Source organism: Alligator sinensis, unplaced genomic scaffold, assembly GCF_000455745.1.
Source record: "Alligator sinensis unplaced genomic scaffold, ASM45574v1 scaffold1018_1, whole genome shotgun sequence".
NCBI lineage: Eukaryota > Metazoa > Chordata > Crocodylia > Alligatoridae > Alligator > Alligator sinensis.
Window position 1 is genome coordinate 2,614,780 of NW_005842038.1, and position 18,219 is coordinate 2,632,998.

At 43.2% G+C, this 18,219-nt stretch overlaps 1 protein-coding gene across 5 annotated transcripts in view; it reads right to left on the bottom strand.

The window, feature by feature from the left end:
- Nucleotides 1-4,359: 4,359 nt before the first annotated feature.
- MINDY2 (MINDY lysine 48 deubiquitinase 2) overlaps nucleotides 4,360-18,219 on the bottom strand; it is a 64,874-nt gene continuing 51,014 nt past the window's right edge. For 3 of the 5 annotated variants that reach the window (XM_006022492.3, XM_025202830.1, XM_025202831.1), the window contains 3 exons: nucleotides 16,520-16,693; nucleotides 13,180-13,356; nucleotides 4,360-6,698 (listed from right to left, as the gene is read on the bottom strand). In XM_006022492.3, coding sequence (XP_006022554.1) covers nucleotides 6,561-6,698; nucleotides 13,180-13,356; nucleotides 16,520-16,693 — 489 coding nt within the window. In that variant the 3' untranslated portion in view covers nucleotides 4,360-6,560. The remainder of the gene's footprint in view (nucleotides 6,699-13,179; nucleotides 13,357-16,519; nucleotides 16,694-18,219) is intronic. The other 2 variants (XM_014519392.2, XM_014519393.2) reach the window with 2 other exon arrangements.

The following is an 18,219-nucleotide window of genomic DNA, read 5'->3' on the forward strand; positions in this document are numbered from 1 at the left end:
AAAAAGAGCAACAGCTGTAGCAACTTTTAGAAGTTTGGGGAGTTTTCTTACCATTAAAAAAAGTAAGTATAGTATCTGAAGCCAAGGTTGTTAATCAAGTTTCACATATTGCACTCACTATTGCTCAGAGTGATTTTATTAGCTATTGCAATACCCCAGTTTTCCCTACAGGTATACAAGCCATGTAATTAGAAAAAATTCTGATAGCATTGCCTTGTTTGCTTTAATTAAATAAATAAGTGTAACTAACATAAGTACATTTTGTATGGATTGATTTATGCTTTTATTTTTCTCATACAGGACAAATAACCAGAAACAATTTTGTAAGCAGCCAATTTATGCTACACCTTTCCATGTTGTATTTAGAGTTTTTCAAATTTTAAATCAGAATGTTCTTGTATGGGAGATCAGACCAAGCCAACTGGCCAGTCCCACAAAACAACGGTTTCTATGCCTTCAGAATACTGCTTACTTCTGTTAGTCAGCTTATGCCTAATGACACTTAGAATTCCTACTCAGAAATACAACTCAAAGACAGATTTATTCTGTATTGCTGAAACTGTCTTTCATATGGATTAAAATGCCTACAAAACCCCCCAAAAATACAGTTGCAAAGCAACTAAGTTCCAACATCTACAGAAGCTGTTTTAAAGTTACTAGAGAAAGTTTGTGATGACAAAAAAAGTCAGTCAATACAAAAATGACATTTAATAGAAATCCTTGGAATAGCTGAAATGACAAATAGAATGGGTCGTATTTTTGTCCCAGTATAGTAAAGGAACACACACGTACATGGAGAGGAGGCAACAGGGCAGGGAATAAATGCAGCTGACCAGCTGTTCTCATCCTGTGAAGTAGGTCTGTCAAATGTTGCTTGGACAAGGACAGAACCTGGCTGGCACATTATGTGTCTTAACTATCTGGGCCAGAGAAAACAATCCTTGAAGGTCTGTTCTAACACCATAAGCAGCAGCAGTAGCTTTATGAAGAAAGCGCTAAACAACCCTAAGTGGAAGTGAAGTAGAAAGGTGACTAGAGAACCAACATTATTCTCTCTCTCAACCCCAAGAACAGAGCATGAACTCAGAATGGCTGACATTACTTAAGGATTTTTTTTCATTTCCCCTGGCCAGGTATAAGAACATGGTATTACTACCAAGAAGAGCTTACCCTTATGGAAAGGGAGGTAATTCAGGTCAACTTCTACATAGTCAGGTTTGACGTAGGAAAGGATGCACTTCATTTGACCATTCTTAAATAACGACCTTTTAAAAATGACTGTCCCTCTCCAAAAAACAGCATTACCATTATTATCATGCTGCAGATTCCAGACAGGCAAGGTAAAAAGGGAATTCAACAAATACTTATCCTGAAACATCACTATTTTCTTATTCTGTTGAGATCCTTATACTGGTGCATATCACCATAGTGGAGCTGGAACTATGCATTTAAACTGAGTATCTTGCCAAAATGATGCTTTTTTCCCTAGTGCCATAAATTTTCTTGTTGAAATCAAATTGTGCTTATACCTGGCATAGTAAAATATCTGAGCATTATATTGAGACTATTAATGTAACAGAAGGTTTATAGTCTTTGTCATAATATGCACTCAGTGAAAGGAATCACACTGATTAGGCAGAGTGGATGTTAATAGATAGTTTAAGGATACAGCCTTCACAAGTTCTTAAAATTAATTTATATCCTACATTGTATAAAATATATACAGACTTTAAAAAACTATATGAGAGTAGATAAAATAAGGACATACTAGGAAACAGCAGAATTACAGCTTTCATTTGAATTTCCCTATAATTATATTATGACAGCAAAGAAGTTCCTTTGCCTAAATGGTCTTATGCAGTGGTTTACAAGACAACAGATGCCAGTAGAAGTCCATATAAAACACAGATTGCATTTAGCTAGGAAATGAGGTCCATACAATTCCCAATAAATCTTCTCAAGACAGCTTAATACACTTTAGGTTGACAGAGAGAAAGAGAACTAAATGGTATATTTAGGACAAGAAATGTTTACATAAAACAAATATTTTAACAGCTGGATTAGAAAGAAAATAGCCAAATATTAAAATTATTTGAAATTACAATGCTGTAGAAAGAAGTCAGATTAATAGCACTGAAGAAGAGAGCAGATACAGTAAAGTAGTCAGAAATGTAAGCATCAGTTTTCATAAATACATCTTAACATTAATTACAAGACCCATCATTACAGGTCAGAGCAGTTCCATCTAAGTGTCTATTCAATCTTTGGATTTATTAAAGCTAAACATATCAATTTTGAAGGGGGCAGGAGTTGTGATGCAGGAATTTGCTCTAGGAAATTAAATTAAGGCCACCAAACTAAGTTAACACTAGAGACTGTCTGGAGTCTGAGTGGATTTTCTGCTTGGAAAAAGAGAAGCAAGTCATCAACTACCTGGAGGATGGCATAGAGCGCATCCTCAGCAGGTTTGCAGATGACACCAAGCTGGGGGGAGCAGTAGATACGCTGGAGGGTAGGGCTGGGATTCAGAGTGACCTAGACAACTGGAGGATTGGGCCTGGGGGTTACAGTGAACAATGGCTGAATATGAGCCAGCAGTGTGCCCTTGTTGCCAAGAAGGCTAACAGCATACTGGGCTCCTTTGGTAGGAGGGTTGCCAGCAGGTCAAGGGAAGCCTGGAGTACTGTGTTCAGTTTTGGACCCCCCACTACAGAAAGGATGTGGACAAATGGGAGAGAGTCCAGTGGAGGGCAACAAAAATGGTTTTGGGGCTGGGGCACATGACTTATGAGAAGAGGCTGAGGGAACTGGGCTTTTTTAGTCTAGAGAAGAGAAGACTGAGGGGGGATTTAATAACAGCCTTCAACTACCAAAGGGGAATTCAAAAGAGGCTGGAGCCAGACTGTTTTCAGTGGTGGCAGATGACAGAACAAGGAGCAACGGTCCCAAGTTGCAGCAAGGGAGGTTTAGGTTAGATATTAGGAAGAATTTTCTCACTGAGCGTAGTAAAACACTGGAACAAGTTACCCAGAGAGGTAAAGGACTCTCCATCCTTGGAGGTTTTTAAGATCTGGCTAGACAAAGCCTTGACTGGGATGATCTAGTTAGGGATGGTCCTGCTTTGACCAGGAGGTTGGACTAAATGGACTCTTGAGGTCCCTTCCAACCCCAATTTTCTATGATTCAATGTTTCTTGCTTCCTTAGGCTTTCCACCTGGGATAGAGCCTTTGCCTTGTTAACAGTTGTTTCCAGATGCTGAATCTGAACATCACTGCCCAAAACAATACTGCAAGATGGCAAGAAAACCCAGACCACAGAACTCAAACTAGCAAACCCTCACTCAAAGCTGCCAAGATTCCTTCTCATCTCTGAAGATGAATCTCACTGCAATTTACCTGGAGATCTGGACACATGACATAAAAAGGACAGATCAGAAGAAGTGGGATTATTTAGAGAAGACTGAGTAGATTTGATAGCAGGCTTCAAATACAAAAAAGTTACTATAAAGAAGATGGTGACAATTGTTCTGAATGTCTACACCGTACAGAAAGTAAAGATCTTAAATTACAGCAAGGGGGATTTAGACTAGATATTAAAAACACGTTTTAATGATGAGGGTAGTTAAGAATTGAACAGATTACCTAGGAAGGTCATGGAATCACCATCATTGGAAGTTAAGTGTAGGTTAGACAAATATTTGTCTGAGATGGTTTAGACAAGGAAGACCCCTCCCTTGAGCAGGGTGCTGGACTAGATGATCCTTCAGTCTTGTTTCTCCCGTGATTCTATGATTTAGGTCGCATCCTAGCAGTAAAAGCCTTAATATTTAATCTCTCTCAGAACTGTAGCTTTTCATTTACTTAATAAACACATTCAACACTATCAAACCTGAATAGTTCTGAAATTGATAAAATCTTTATTGAGGAGAAACCAAATTCTCTAGAAAACTTACTTTTTAAACAGACATTCTTATTTCATTTGTTTTCTTCCACTGTAACCAAATAAGACAATATTACCATAGTACATTATGTTTCAGGAGAGTCAGTGGGACACGAAGTGGAAGTGCTACACAAACTTTTCTGGTACTACTAGTAAATACAGTTAATTATTCTGTGACTTAAGTTTACAAAATTATTTACAGTAAACTCCAGTTAATTCACCACTCCAAGGGGAATGCAAATAATAGTGACTCTTCCAATAAACAGGAGTTGATCATATGGGAAAGATGGAAAACTGGTAATTATCCCATATATCAATTAACTATGGTTTACTGAACTTGATAGCTGTAATGCCAAATTAATTTTAGTTGGGAATGCAAAACGACAGTATTGTTACCGAAAATAATTAATTAACAAAGCTTAAAGTTGACACGTTTATTTGTCAAGGGCAATAAATAAATGGATATACACAAGTATGGGAAAAATCCCTTCACTAACACATTGCTTTTTAAACAACATTCTCGTTTGGTGCCTTTGTTGCTCCAATATAATACAACGTTGATATCTTCCATTCAGTGTAAAGAAAAGCAGATCTAGTAAGCTTATGTTCATCCTAATATTAATATAAATTTATTTAAAGAAATGGTTCATTTCAGCAAAAGAAATGAAGTCAACTGTTTGACACAGATTGTTATTTTAGCTGTGTACATCTAGGTATTAATAACCAAGTATAGTTCCATCTATAATTGCCAAGAAATTTCTGTATCTGAGATTTAATGTCCAACAAAGACCTTCTTTAACCATTCATCACTTCAGTATAATAAAAAGAATGTAGTAACAAAGTGTAACAAAAGGATAGAAAGAAAAAGCTGAGGAAAAAAGTAATCCAGACTGTCCATACAGTTATTGTAATAAATAATCCTACTTTATATCAGTCTACTTTTTTATTTTAGTATGTAACAGATTTGTGTGATGACTGGTTCTGATCAGGATGGCAATACTGTTTGAAAAAAAAAAACTTTAAAGCAGTTCTTTACCCATAAATCTATGTTTCAAATCAAGACTTTTTAAAAATTGCACCCGACAGACATCTTACATCCAAAAATAGGAATGTCATGTTCCAGCTGGCTGCTTTAAGCCGTTCCAGACTCAATTATGCGAATGCACTTACCCAGACAGTGTGCGAATCAGGACTTTTCCAGCACAAGCAGCCCTTTTTAAAGTATCTACAAATTGCTAAATATAAAGTTTATCAAAAGGATCAGCAATAAAGTAATTATTACTGACTTCCCCTATTGAAATGGAGGAGGATTTGTGGTTCCCTCATAATAAAATTCAGCAAATATTTTGTTTCTGTATCCTATAAATTCTACAAGATGCAATGTGTTTATTTGGTTCCCATAAATTAGAAAATCTGGTTATTTCTACAGACATTTCCCAAAACTTTAGATTAGTGATTTAAAAAACAAAGTGATACTACACCTGTGAGACTTTCCAAACAATCCTAGAGAGCAATTTAACCTCTCTCTGACCCTGCAAAAGTGTGCTTTTTACAGATACATGATTTAAAAAAAAAAAAAAAAAAAAAAGGTATTTGTGTACAGTACACCTGCTTAAATGTACAAGTGAACATGTTAATATCATCTTAAGGTTCAAGGTACTTCTGGAAAAAGGCAGATATTAAGTTAGTTATTTTAATTCTGCATTTCTACATAGGAGAAGGATTATTATAGACTTTTAGTTTCCTTCCACATATCACCTACCACATGAAGAGGTCAATAAATAAGAACAATTTCTCTGGTCCAGTTTACCTATAAGAGAAAATTCTAAAGAAAAGAAACTATAAAATCATTTGTTCAACCCTGATAAGTTCTGAGTTACAATACCCAGTTTTTAACTGCGAGAGAAGTAATAATAAAGATTTATCTTGCTTATCAATAGATGCTCCGGTTTTCTGTAACACGCAATTTTCAGTAAGACATTTGACAAACCACTAATAGGGCAAAAGTAAAGCTGGCTGGATGGTGCAATGACAGCACTAACCAGTGTAATCCTGGGAAAAAGAATGCACGTGGGACACCAGAACCTGAACACGAGGAATCTGGGCATGTTGAGGAGGCAGTGTGCTGGGAAGCTCATTGGGCTCTAGTGCCATTAATACCCAGTCTAAGTTATATTTCATACCATGAAAAGAACCATGATTCTGTTGTGCTGATGTAAAGACTTCAGGAAGAAATCTGACACAAAACATATTACTTCCTTTCTGTCGAGTAAAAGATGAAATAGCTTACTAACTGATATTATGAATAATGCATGTCACTATGACACAAAACTTGCTGTGATGTGTGTTCAGCTACAAGGTGCAATATTCTCATGACTGACTCAAAGCACAGCCGCATCCGATTGTGGTTTGGAATTTCATCTCGACGAGCGTGCACTAGGACTTTGACAAAAGTCTGTACGATTGTAACAAAGTGGTCACCCATCCTCTCCTTAAGCAGGAACAAAATCCATGGGGATAATCAGGCACAGGCGGCATGTAACGGGTTTATCTTCCTTTTTATTCCTTGTTCTTTTTTCTGAGGACGTGCACTTGGCTCCAGGCAACAATCCATCTCCTGTTACAAAATGACACAACTGTTCTTTTCTTTTTCTTTCTCCTTCTCTTTCTCCTTCTCCTTCTCCCGAGGTTCTTTTCGTTTGCGTTCACTGCTCCCAGATTGTCTTCCGCTTGCTGGAGAAGCTGCTCCTTGTACCTGCTACAAGAATGATAGTTTAAATTCACAAATATTGCAAAGAATAACCTTCCCCCCTGCCAAAAAACAAAAGGGATAAACTTAAATTTGTTGCTCTGGTGAAAGGATGAGAAGAGAAACAGCCATCAAAAGCAGGCATTAAACCTGTATTTTGTGCTGTTTTAAACCTAATTATTTCCCTTACCAAACCGCCCAAGGAGAAAAAAAATCTATTCCCATCTACTTTTAATATGACATTTTGATGCAAAATGACAAAAAGAATCGATTTATGTAATTTTATGCAAAAGTACAAATTCCCATAAGTCCCATATTTGGATATTTAGAAATTATGCAGAGGCATGGTGGATACCTAAGTTGGCTAAAAATAGAATAAAATCTGCGGTGTGAAAAGCCCAACACTAAGTACTTAAAGCAGCTATCATAAATTACCTCAAAATTATTTATGCTGAAATAATGGAGAGAGGACAGAATATTTTTGCATCTTGGCTCCTTAATCAAACAAGAATAGCTTCAAACTAGGGTCAGTGGGGCATGGAGACAAAAGCCCTTTGATAAAAGAGTAAGATGACTGAGGGGCAAAGGCCAAGAGCAGGAAAACAATACAGAGTTTTCAGAAAAGGAATCAAGGCTGTAAAAAGGAATTACGCACAGCAACCCAAGATGTTTACATACTAATACAAGAAAAGTGGAAAATAAGTCAGGAAGAATTAGAAATCATAGTACACACACAAAATGATGACATTACTGGCATAACAGACAAGTGGCATGGTTCACATGATTGGAACATTTTCCTGGATGGATAGATCTTGTTCTGGAAGGGCAGGCATGAGAAAAAGGAGGCAGTATTGCCTTGTTCTGAGCTACAGAATGAAGTGGGCAGTAGATTTGTTCAAAACTTCTGGGTTACGGTAAAAGGGGAAATCAGGAAAGGCATCTAATGCAGTCACCAGATGCAGTTCTTCCATTCTACTGAGTACTGGTGAAGCCTCCCCTGTGTTATGGTGCCCAGTTTTGGAAAGTAATAAAAATGATTAGAGATCAAAAAGACACAGTACAGATAACAGATTGGAAGAACTGGGGATCCTTAGTCTGGAGAAGAAAAGACTCATAACAGTCTTCAAATATAACACCTACTTTTATGAAAAGGATGATTATGGATTATTTTGTGTCCAAATGGGACAGGGCAAAAAAAGAAACTTTCTTAAACTACAAGGGAAATTCATGTTAGACCGTAGGAAGAACTTTCTAACTATAGGAGTGGTTAAACAAAGTATACCAACTAGAGATGTTGTAAAGTCTTCATTCCTGAAGGTTAAGTTTTTGGCTGAGATGGTTTAAGCACGTTTGAAACAGGATAATCTAAAATTTGAGTAGGCGGGGTGAAGGGGGAAGACTATATCACATTTTGAGGTATCTTATTCTAAACCCATTTTATGATTCTATAAAATGTGTTTTTCTTTAGCATTTTTTTTTCTTTCAAACTAAAAGACCTTCAGTGAATTTTGAATGTTCTGTCATCTGTCAATCCTACAAGCTAATGAATTATTTTGAGGTAGGGGTGTAGGTTGTAGCCGTGTTGGTCTAAGGACATAGGCAGACAAGGTTCTTTGGGTGAATCTGATATCTTTTATTAGGCCAACTTAAAAAAATTGTTCTCCAACTATAAGCAAGCTTTCAGGTTCAAAAACCCTTCGTCAGGCTAAGGAAGTTTCAGCAGTTGATGTGAAGAGCACACGCCAACTGCTGAAATTTCCTTAGCCTGATGAAGGGTTTTTGAACCCGAAAACTTGCTTAAAAATTGTTCTCCAACTATTTAAGTTGGACTAATAAAAGATATCAGATTCACCCAAAGAACCTTGTCTGCCTCTTGTTTTGAGCTAGACTTTTTTCACTTGTTAATGAATCATTGACACAGGAAAACTATCTGCATTTACTGCATCTAGGAAAGTAACTCATACTGGAAAATAAACATAAATAAGAGGACTTACTGGGCTAAATAGCGACTGGATCAACAAGGTTCAGAGGTATGCAGCTACAGATTTTTTTTTTTGGTCATGTTAGTTTAAGACATAATATACAAAGTAGGGCAGTCAAATTATTTAAAAAAATCAACTGCGATTAGTTGTGCAATTCAAAAAGTTAATCTCAATTAATCGCTAATTTAATAGCACAGCTAAAAATTCAAAATTATGCAAAATTATGCAGGTACTTTCTATGCTTGGGTGTGGGGGGGGAGGGGAGGGGAGGTGAATTTGTGAAGGTTTGGAGATCTGTGGGTGTGGGTTTTGGAGCCCAGGGAGGGGGGACCCCTGCATGCCGTGGCAGGATGCCCAATCTTAGCAGGGTCTCCGCAGAGCTGTCCCAGATCCGGGATGGGCCCTCCGCCCAAGCATGGCCCCAGCAGTGGTGGGCTCACCCTGCCCTTGTCCCAGCAGCAGTGGTTGCAAGCAGCCTTGGCTGAGGGAAGCTGCTCTGGCCCCAGCCCCAGCCCTGGCCTGAACGTCCCCATTTACTTGCTCAGCAGATCCCAGGCTGTCCCGATCTGCCCCAGGCCCGAGGATGCCAGGCAACCCCACTGTGGCACAGCACTGCCTTTCTCAAGCCTCCAGCACTGCCAGCTTGGCTGCTCGGGGCCCTGGATGGGGATTGCGGGTGGGTGTGCCCCCCACTTCTTGCTGCAGCTTCCTGAAGCCCACACAGAGCCACCACAGCAGGGCTGCCTGGCACCCTCAGGCCCCACGGCTCAGGCTTACGGCAGGTCAGGACCACATGGGAGCTCCGGCATGGGCCACAGCCTGTGGGTCCCCATGCATCCCTAGTCTGGGCCCCCAGGAATGGCAGCATCAGTGGCCTCATGCCCTGCACCTCCACAGAAGCAGCTGCTGCCAGGAGGTGGGATTCCTGTGGAGCCACCTCCCCCAGCCCCCAGCCCATGCCAGGCTGCGCTGCGCTGCGCTGCGCTGCGCTGCATACTCGGCCCCAGCCCAGCACCGAAAGAGCCCAAGTCAGGTAGAGCTGCTGCTCTCTTTGTGCCACCTGGGCTCCCACCGGGACCTGGCAGGTTTGGTTGCTCCATGCAGGTCCTGGCAGGAGCCTGGGAGGCACAGGGAGGAGAGCAGGGGCTTTGTCTGGCAATGGGTGCGGCTCAGGCTTTGTTGGCATGGGGCTGGGTGTGTGGCACAGCATGGGCCAGGGGCTCTGTGGGAATCCCACCCCCACCTGCTGGCAGCTGCTACCTTGGTGGGGGTGCAGGGCGCTGCGGGCCCGGAGGTGACTCATGCTGGAGCTCCCAGGCGGTCCTGACTTGCCCCGAATCTGAGCCATGGGGCCCGAGGGTGCCAGGCATCCCTGCCGTGGCTTAGCGCTGCCTTCCCTGAATCCCCAGTGCTGCCAGCCTGGCTGCTCAGGGCCCTGGATGGGGGTTGTGGGTGGGTGCAACCCCCCTCTCGCCACTTTCTGCTACAGTCATCCAAAGCCCGTGCCCAGGCTGCCCTACAGTTTGTCTGTACTGCCACTGCTGCCTCGCTGGGCACCCTGGAAGCAGTGGTGATGGTAGTGGGGCAGGGAAGCGACTCCAAAACCACGTGCGGAATTCGTTCTTGCATTAATCGTGCACGTTAACGGCGATTAATTGACAGTCCTAATACAGAGTCATATGCACCTGAAAACAGGCTTAAGTGACCCTCTGAGACATGCAAGATTTTATTCAGCAATATTTCCAGTCATGACTTCAGAGTGGAAAAAGAGGTTAAAGTTCATTCTGCTATATTTACCAACACTAATTAAGACCTAAAAGCTCCTTAGTAGAAAAACACAGAACATAGCTCTCAGATTTCATTATAAGATTGCTTTATCATCTCAAAAATATTTCTTGATGAGCTTTTTATTCTTCCCCAGAATATCAATGAAAACTGCATGCTACTACTTTCTTCTAAATACAGCTTCCTATAACCCAAATTATCCTAGTGTCCCCATTTAAAAGTCTTGTAAAATAATTATTTAAAAGCCTAGCCATTAGTGGCATGGATTAATTTATTTACTTGACAAACTGGGATTAACATGCGAATTCTCATATTTATAACGATTTTATCTGAAGTTTGTTATGCAAGCATCACTTGCTGCACAGGGTTCAAAGGGTACAGTTCTAATCCTCAAAGCGAACTTACAAAACACCTTTCGTAGATGAGTCTATGACAGGGGTGGACAAAATATGGCCCACGGGCTGGATCTGGCCCACGAGGCCATTCTGTCCAGTCCACGGGGCCCCTAAAAATTTAGAAAACTCATATTTCTCCGCCCTTGGTTCCTGTCAAAAATGCCTGTACCGCAGGGCTATACCGCAGGGCTGGGGGACACTGGGAGTGAGTGGGTGGGGAGCCAGTGGGAGCACAGGGCTCACACCAGTGTCCCAGGGCCAGTGCCGGTGGGGCCCAGAGCAGGGTGGCAGGAGCGCAGGGTCCCAGCTGGCAGGGGCTCTATGGAGCCAGGCCAGCTCCCCCGTCTCCCTGCTGGTGCAGCCCAGCCTGGCTCCACAGACCCCTGCCAGCCTGTACCCGCTTTGGGCCCCACCAGTGCTGGCCCTGGGACATGGAACTAATGTCCCAATGTCTTGGGATCAAAGACATTGAGACACTGGTCCCAAGATGGTGACCGGGGGCGGGGCACCTGTCAAGGGGTGGGACTCCCCATGCAGCCCTCAACAGCCTGCCAAAACTGTGTAAGCAGCCCTCCGCCCAAAATAATTGCCCACCCCTGGCCTACAAACTGCACTTCACAAATCTACTGGATACAAAAAGTCATGGACTCAATATAGACATTGGTTTTATGACACATTATACCCTGCCTGACATCTGATTCACCAAGTACTTGCCTGACCTTACCTTTTACACTTTTCTTCCCCCCACTTCTTTCCTACCCTTTTGTCTTCCTAATTTTCAGTCATTTACTTTTTCACAGACTGCCTTTTTTCTACTTTGGAGAACTCAACTACAGTACAGTCTCCCTTATCTTTGGCATTATTTCCTCCTTGTTTCCTTCCTCCCCCACCCCTTCCCTACCCTTTGTTCTTCCTAATTTCCATTTACATTCTCACTGACATTTTGTCACACTTTTAGCTTCTTTCATTCTTTGGAGAACAGCAGAAACTCCGTATGCCTGAAGAAGTGTGCTTGTGCCCAAAACCTTGCAAAGAACTTTTTTAAACTACTCAGTTGGACTAATAAAAGATATTAGAGGTGCACCAATATATCGGTCAAATATTAGATTGGCACCAATATAAAGAAAATTGACTATATCAGAAATTGGCCTGTTGTGACCGATAATTTGGCCGATAAACGCCCAGGTATGTGTGCAGCCACGGCATAGCACATAGTGGGTGGGGAGCACAGCCTGGCAGCTTGGAGAGCTGTGTGCAGCTGGTAAGTCTGTTGTGGTGGAAGGGGAGGGAAGGGGCAGATCAATGCTCCTTGCAGTGAGGGAGGGAGTGGGACTGGGGTAGGTGCTGCCCAGCCGGGGCGGGGCACGGGATGGAGCCATGGCTCATCCAGGGAGCATGGGAAGGTGTGGGGCAGCTACCACCGCTGCATGCACCCTGGGAGGGCATTGGGGGGGAAGGCATGGGCCCCTGGATCTGGGCGAGGCAGTGTGGTGGCAGTGCCACAGTGAGGCTGGGCCGAGCCATGCTGCGTTTGGGGTGGATGGCAGTGGCACTGCAAGGGGACTACTGGGGGGGCTACAGCAAAATTTGGGGTGGCTGCAGCCCCTCCCCGCCATAGCCCCTTCCCAGTGCTGCCACCACCTGTCCCAAGCACAGTGTGGCCCAGTCCCCACCGCTGGGAAGAGTCCAGCATGGCCCCCAGCCCCAGCCCACAGCTACAGCCCACCCCACCCAGATTCAGTGGTACATGCCCCACTGCCCCCACTGTCCTCCTGGGGTGCAAAGAGTGGTGGGAGCTGCTCTTCCTCCCTCCCCGTGCCCCCTGGATGGCTCTGTCCTGTGCCTGGGCGCTGCCCAGGTGGGTACTCCAGCCCCACTCCCTCCCTCACTGTGGGGGGCATTCATCTACTCCCCCCATGCCCCTTCTCTCCCTGCTTCATCACAACAGATTTACCAGCAGCACGCAGCTGTATCAAAAATCAGATCGGTATCGGCCAACATGCCTCCTTAAAAATCGGCTATCTGTGTCGGTCCCCAAAATCTCCATCAGTGCACCCCTAAAAATATCACATCTACCCAAATAATCTTGCCTGCCTAGATCAGACTGGAGCAATTTCAGAACAAAGTTAGTATAGATGTTTTCCACAGAACAGTCATATAACATGCAATGAAAAGAAACTGATATGCATAATCAGATTCTCTTTCATGCTAATAGAAATTTCGTATGGGTGAACTAAGCTCAGACAGCAGTAAAAAGTCTTAATGAAATTGCACAAAATAAATTAAGCTAGTATTTGTATTTTGTAACCATGGAGTATATATGCTCACCTGGACCTGAGCTGCAGCTGCTTGTTCTTGTTCCTGATAGTATTGAGAGGCTCGCCTATCCTCCTCTTCCTGAAGTTTCTTGGCTAGCTCAAGATCACTGATTCCTTCAGGGATCTCTTCCCAATTGATTTCTTGGCTCTGCTGCTCTTGTTGTAAAGACAATGCCATCAGATAGTCCTAAGAAATGAACTCACCATTAGTCAATACTCTTCTGCTGTATATGAAAGTCATAAGTCACTGAAGCAAGACCATTATGCTTACTGGATGGTTTCTTAGGTTGCAAAGCCACTGGAAAGAGCTCACTAAACTTTGAATCGGAAGCAAATCAACAAACAAGTTATGCTAGGAATATGTACAGTTCCTTTAAGATTTCTGAATATTGTTGTATAGCAAGACATAGTTAGCCATGTTAATTTGAAGTCAAGCAGTTGGCAAGATAGATTTCACCTTGTAGACTAACTAAATTGATACAAGTCACACACACACACAGAGGAAATATATACATCTCTCTCTCTCTCTACAAATTATACACACACACCTCTTCTAGTACACTTTTCTTCCCATGCCTTAACTCACCCAACAAAACCCATAAACCTGTTACAATATACGCACCCGCGGACCTGCGCTTCCATGCAAAATGCCTGCCAGCCTCCCTACCCTGAACACAGTCCCACAGTCCACACCCCTGTTATTGGGTTCCAAGTATCAGTTCATCTGTTATCACTGTCGCTCCAACTGGAAAATCAGCTCCTGCTGTCACTGCTGCTGTCCTCCTTGCTACCTCCAGATCCAGTTGTCTCGTCGCCCTCTTTACTGTTATTGTCCATTTCACCACTGGGGGGGTGCTTGGAAGAAACTATGCCAAGTGTCATTGCCAGATGGATTTGGCTGTGTCCTCACCATCCCCTGTTACTGATTTCTGGTAGTAGAACTGGAATTCACTCAGAGCCGTCTTAACACAGTCTACCACCTCTAGGTTCACGTGTCTATACATCAGGAGGTTTTTGGACTTCCACAGGGCACTTCTGACACAGGACATGAACTGATCGAAACAGGCCACTGGGCTCCCCTGGTGTTTGGTCAGGTGCCCACACAGTGCCACCTTTCTCGACAACTGTTCAACCCATCACCACTTCATGGAGCTGCTTTACCTTTCTCCACACTTCCTTGGCATACGTGCAGAGCCATAGAAGGTGATTGATAGTCTCTGTGGCTCCCTGACAGGTTGCCTGTGGACAGTTGGGTTGCTCTGGCTGCCCCGCTCTAGGTCTCCCAGCCCTCGCTGCGGGGGCTCACTGGGTTACCAGCCAGTTCAGAACTCTGATCTTTACACAGGTCCTTGTGGAAGATGCGTTCCCACGCAGCTTGACAAGCATCACCCGGGAGCAGGTCCACGGGCAACGTGGTATCTTTGGTTCTCACTACCTCCTACATCTTGTGATTAATCACAGATGCGGGGCCTGCGTTCTGTAGACCGTACATGCTGCAAAGCTTGTTTCGGGTCTCATAGAACCAGGGTAGGTCCACGAGCCATGGTTGTCCATTTGTCAGCACGAACACAAGCCAGTCATGATATTAGTCCAAAACCAAAAGACTCATGGTTTGCCCTACAGTTCACTGGGTGGGCCTCAGCAGAGTCAATGACATTTCAAGCCATGGTGACCCCACAGTTCACCACTGCTCAGTATGTGTATGTACTCCAGATATCCCCACTATGTATGTGTACTCCAGATATCCCTATGTGCTAATTAGCTTCACATTCATGATTGGTGTTCTTGTCATGAGTCCTGGGATAGTCCAAAAATGTATATGCAGGTGAGGTGCAGGGGAACCTAGTCTGGCTCCACCGCATGGAGGGCAGGGCCACACTAATCATATGAGACATGCTGAGAGAGGGGGACAACAGAGGGACTTGGGGTGAACTGTTTGGTGAGGTTTGTTAGGCATTTAAGGCTGGTGAAGAAACAGAAATAATTGGAATTGGGGAAAAAGAGGCACAGCTCAGCTGTGAGAGTGAAGAAGTCAAAATGTATGCAATGTAGTGGCTCAGCATGACTTGAAAAATAGTTGGCGCTGAGGGGGACTGACTGCACTGGGCATTATCACAGATCTTATTCTGATGGGCTGTATTGACCTATTATCTCCATGATTAAAATGAAATACCACTAATATATATATGTATCATTTGAACACTTTGTTTTATTGATATATTTTACATTTTTAAAGCAATTTGGAAGCCTATCAGTGCATCAATCATTATAATAAAATACATTTGATAACACTTATAAATTTTGGCGTTTGATTTCTGTTTTTTTCTCATGGAAAATCAGAGCTTCCCCTGCCCAATTCTCTCACCAGGATGCAGGTCCAGCTGTGGCTGCCCCCGCACTGCTGTTTTGTGGCACTGAGCAGCCCTGATACTGCTGGTGCCCTGCCCCTGAACATGCTGGTACCCTGCCCCTTACTCCCGAGCCACAGCTCCCCCTTCAACTTTCAACCCCCAGCCCCTCCAATGTGTGAGGAAGGGAGTGGGTGGAGAGGGCACAGGTGACATGGCAGAGGAGGCGGGGGGGGCCAAGGCGATGCAGCGGGGGAGGCACATGCTCCCCAAGATTTCTGCTCCCACAGCATGACAGGTGGCTGCAGCCCACTGGACCAGTTCTGGGCAGGAGCCATTTGTCTGGCCCAGCAGGGGGCCTGGTGCTGAAGGGAGCACCCTGCCACACGGTATGTGCAGCCATGGCAGTGGCAGCAGCACAGAGTTGTGCCCCTGTTGCTGCTGGGCAGGCAGGGGGCGCCTCAGCTTGGTGGTCATGGAGTTGCAGCATTCCCTCCTGTACCAGGTCCTGCCTGCTGGGCCATGGAGGTGACTCCTCCAGAGCTGGTCCATCCCCACTGCAGCCCTGTGCCCTACTGTGGGTGCAGAAATCTCTAGGGACATGTGGCCACCTGTGCCCCCTCCCCTCCACTATGTGGCCTGTGCCCCTTTCCCCCATCCCTTGCCCCTACACATGGCACCCCCTGTCTGATTGCTTCCTGCAGCCCCTTGCAGGCTGGAACTTTGCCAGCCTACAAGGGGAAACCATGGTTTCCTGCAGTTTTTTCCTTTAAAGGGGGGAAATCCATGGTTTTCCGCAGCAAATGGAAAACCTGGATCCCTGATGATGACCCATGCTTTTAAGATACTAAATGGGATTTTCAAGTCACTCAGGATCTAGATTACTGAGTTTCAACTGCTCCAGCTGAAATTAATTGTAATGCTTCCTTTGACATCATTGGTACACCAGTCTCTCTTTAGCTATTTAAGTCACAAAGAACTGGAAATACACAATAGATTTACCTGATCTATTTGATCTTGCTGCCCTCTGTATACAGTTTCTGGGTCTGATGGAGGCCGAAGGTGAAATTCAGAATCACAGAAATTCCCATCACCATCTACGTTGTGTAAACTTTCCCAAACAACTTTTTCTTCTGTAAGAAACCCCTGGTCTGTCACCAGCAGGTAAAGCTGACCCTGCATGGGAGGACAATCAAGATAAAAATCTTTAAAACCAACAAAAATGGAGATTTACAGTCCAAATCATTGACTTGTCATTCCAGCTAACCTTTTTTTTTTTTTGCATCCAGTAAACCAATTGATAATTTCAAATTTATGCCCAAGTTTTAGACATGAAACTCAGTTATATTTCTATTATCATCATACACTATTTTCATAACCACTATTTTGGTTATCAAAGCATGTTGGCAACATGTATCAATATAAAGAAGCCATTACAACAAAATAAAAAGTCTGTATGTTAATTGGAGTTTCCATTCCCTTTTAAAAATGAATGTAAAACATGACGATGATGTATCTCTTATGCTGTGTCTCAACAACACTTTAGGAATAGGTTTTGAGAAGTGTGGCCTCTGTCAACTACTGACAATATTAAGAATGATCAAACACAGTAAAAACGCATGGCAGAGCTTGTGAACACGGGCAATTTTTCAAATACTATTTCTACAATGCTACATGAACACATTTAAAAAGGATGCATGCCTCAGTTGCCCCGACTAACATGTCTTCTTCCTAACAGGAAGAAGGAGGGAAGAAGGGGTTAAGAGACAGTAAAACCAGAAGAGACATCCATCTACAAGGATCTGAACAGCCTTGTTGATTTTTTAACAATCTGGGATTGGAGGTCACACCCAAACCAGGGAAGCTAAGGGAGATAAAGCATCATAATGAATGTGAAGAATTGCTGCAGTACAAAAAGAAAAAAACCCCACAAATTGCACACCATTAGTTATGACATATCATCCCCCCCTGGAACCTATACAGGAAGTCCTCAAACAATTGCAAGCCATACTAGAAGACCCAATTCTTAAAGAAATCTCCACCACTCCCACAATAACAACATCCCACAACAGAACCATCACCATTCCTGGATCTTACACCTGCACCTCCAGAAGTTTAATATATCTCATCCAGTGCACTAAATGCCCTGATGGAAAATATGTAGGAGAAACCAAACAACAACACACACCGAAAAAAATACCAAATTATCCAATTACCTTTGGGTGCACACTTCTCATAAACAACCGCTCTCTCTCCAATCTCTCAGTTCTAGTCCTCAAAGGGAATTTACAAAACATCTTTTGTAGACAAGCCTACAAACTTCACTTCATAAATCTACTGGATACAAAAAAATACAGACTAAATATAGATATTGGATTTATGGCACATTATAACCTGCCTGCCATCTGATAATCCCAGGTAACTTCTTTATATTTTACCAGCTACATCCTATCACCAGGTCACCATTCCCCTCTTCCCCCTCCCCAACATCTACCTGGTTCACACCTATTGTCTCCCATGGTCTTTGATCCTCACTGCCACATATTTGCATTTTCACAGACCTGCATTTTGCATATTAGCTTCTATTCCATCCAGGAGAGCACAAAACAATAGCAGACTCTCCCTATGCTTGAAGAAAGGTGTTTGTACCCAAAAGCTTGCAAAGAACAACTTTCCCAACTATTTAGTTGGTCTAACGAAAG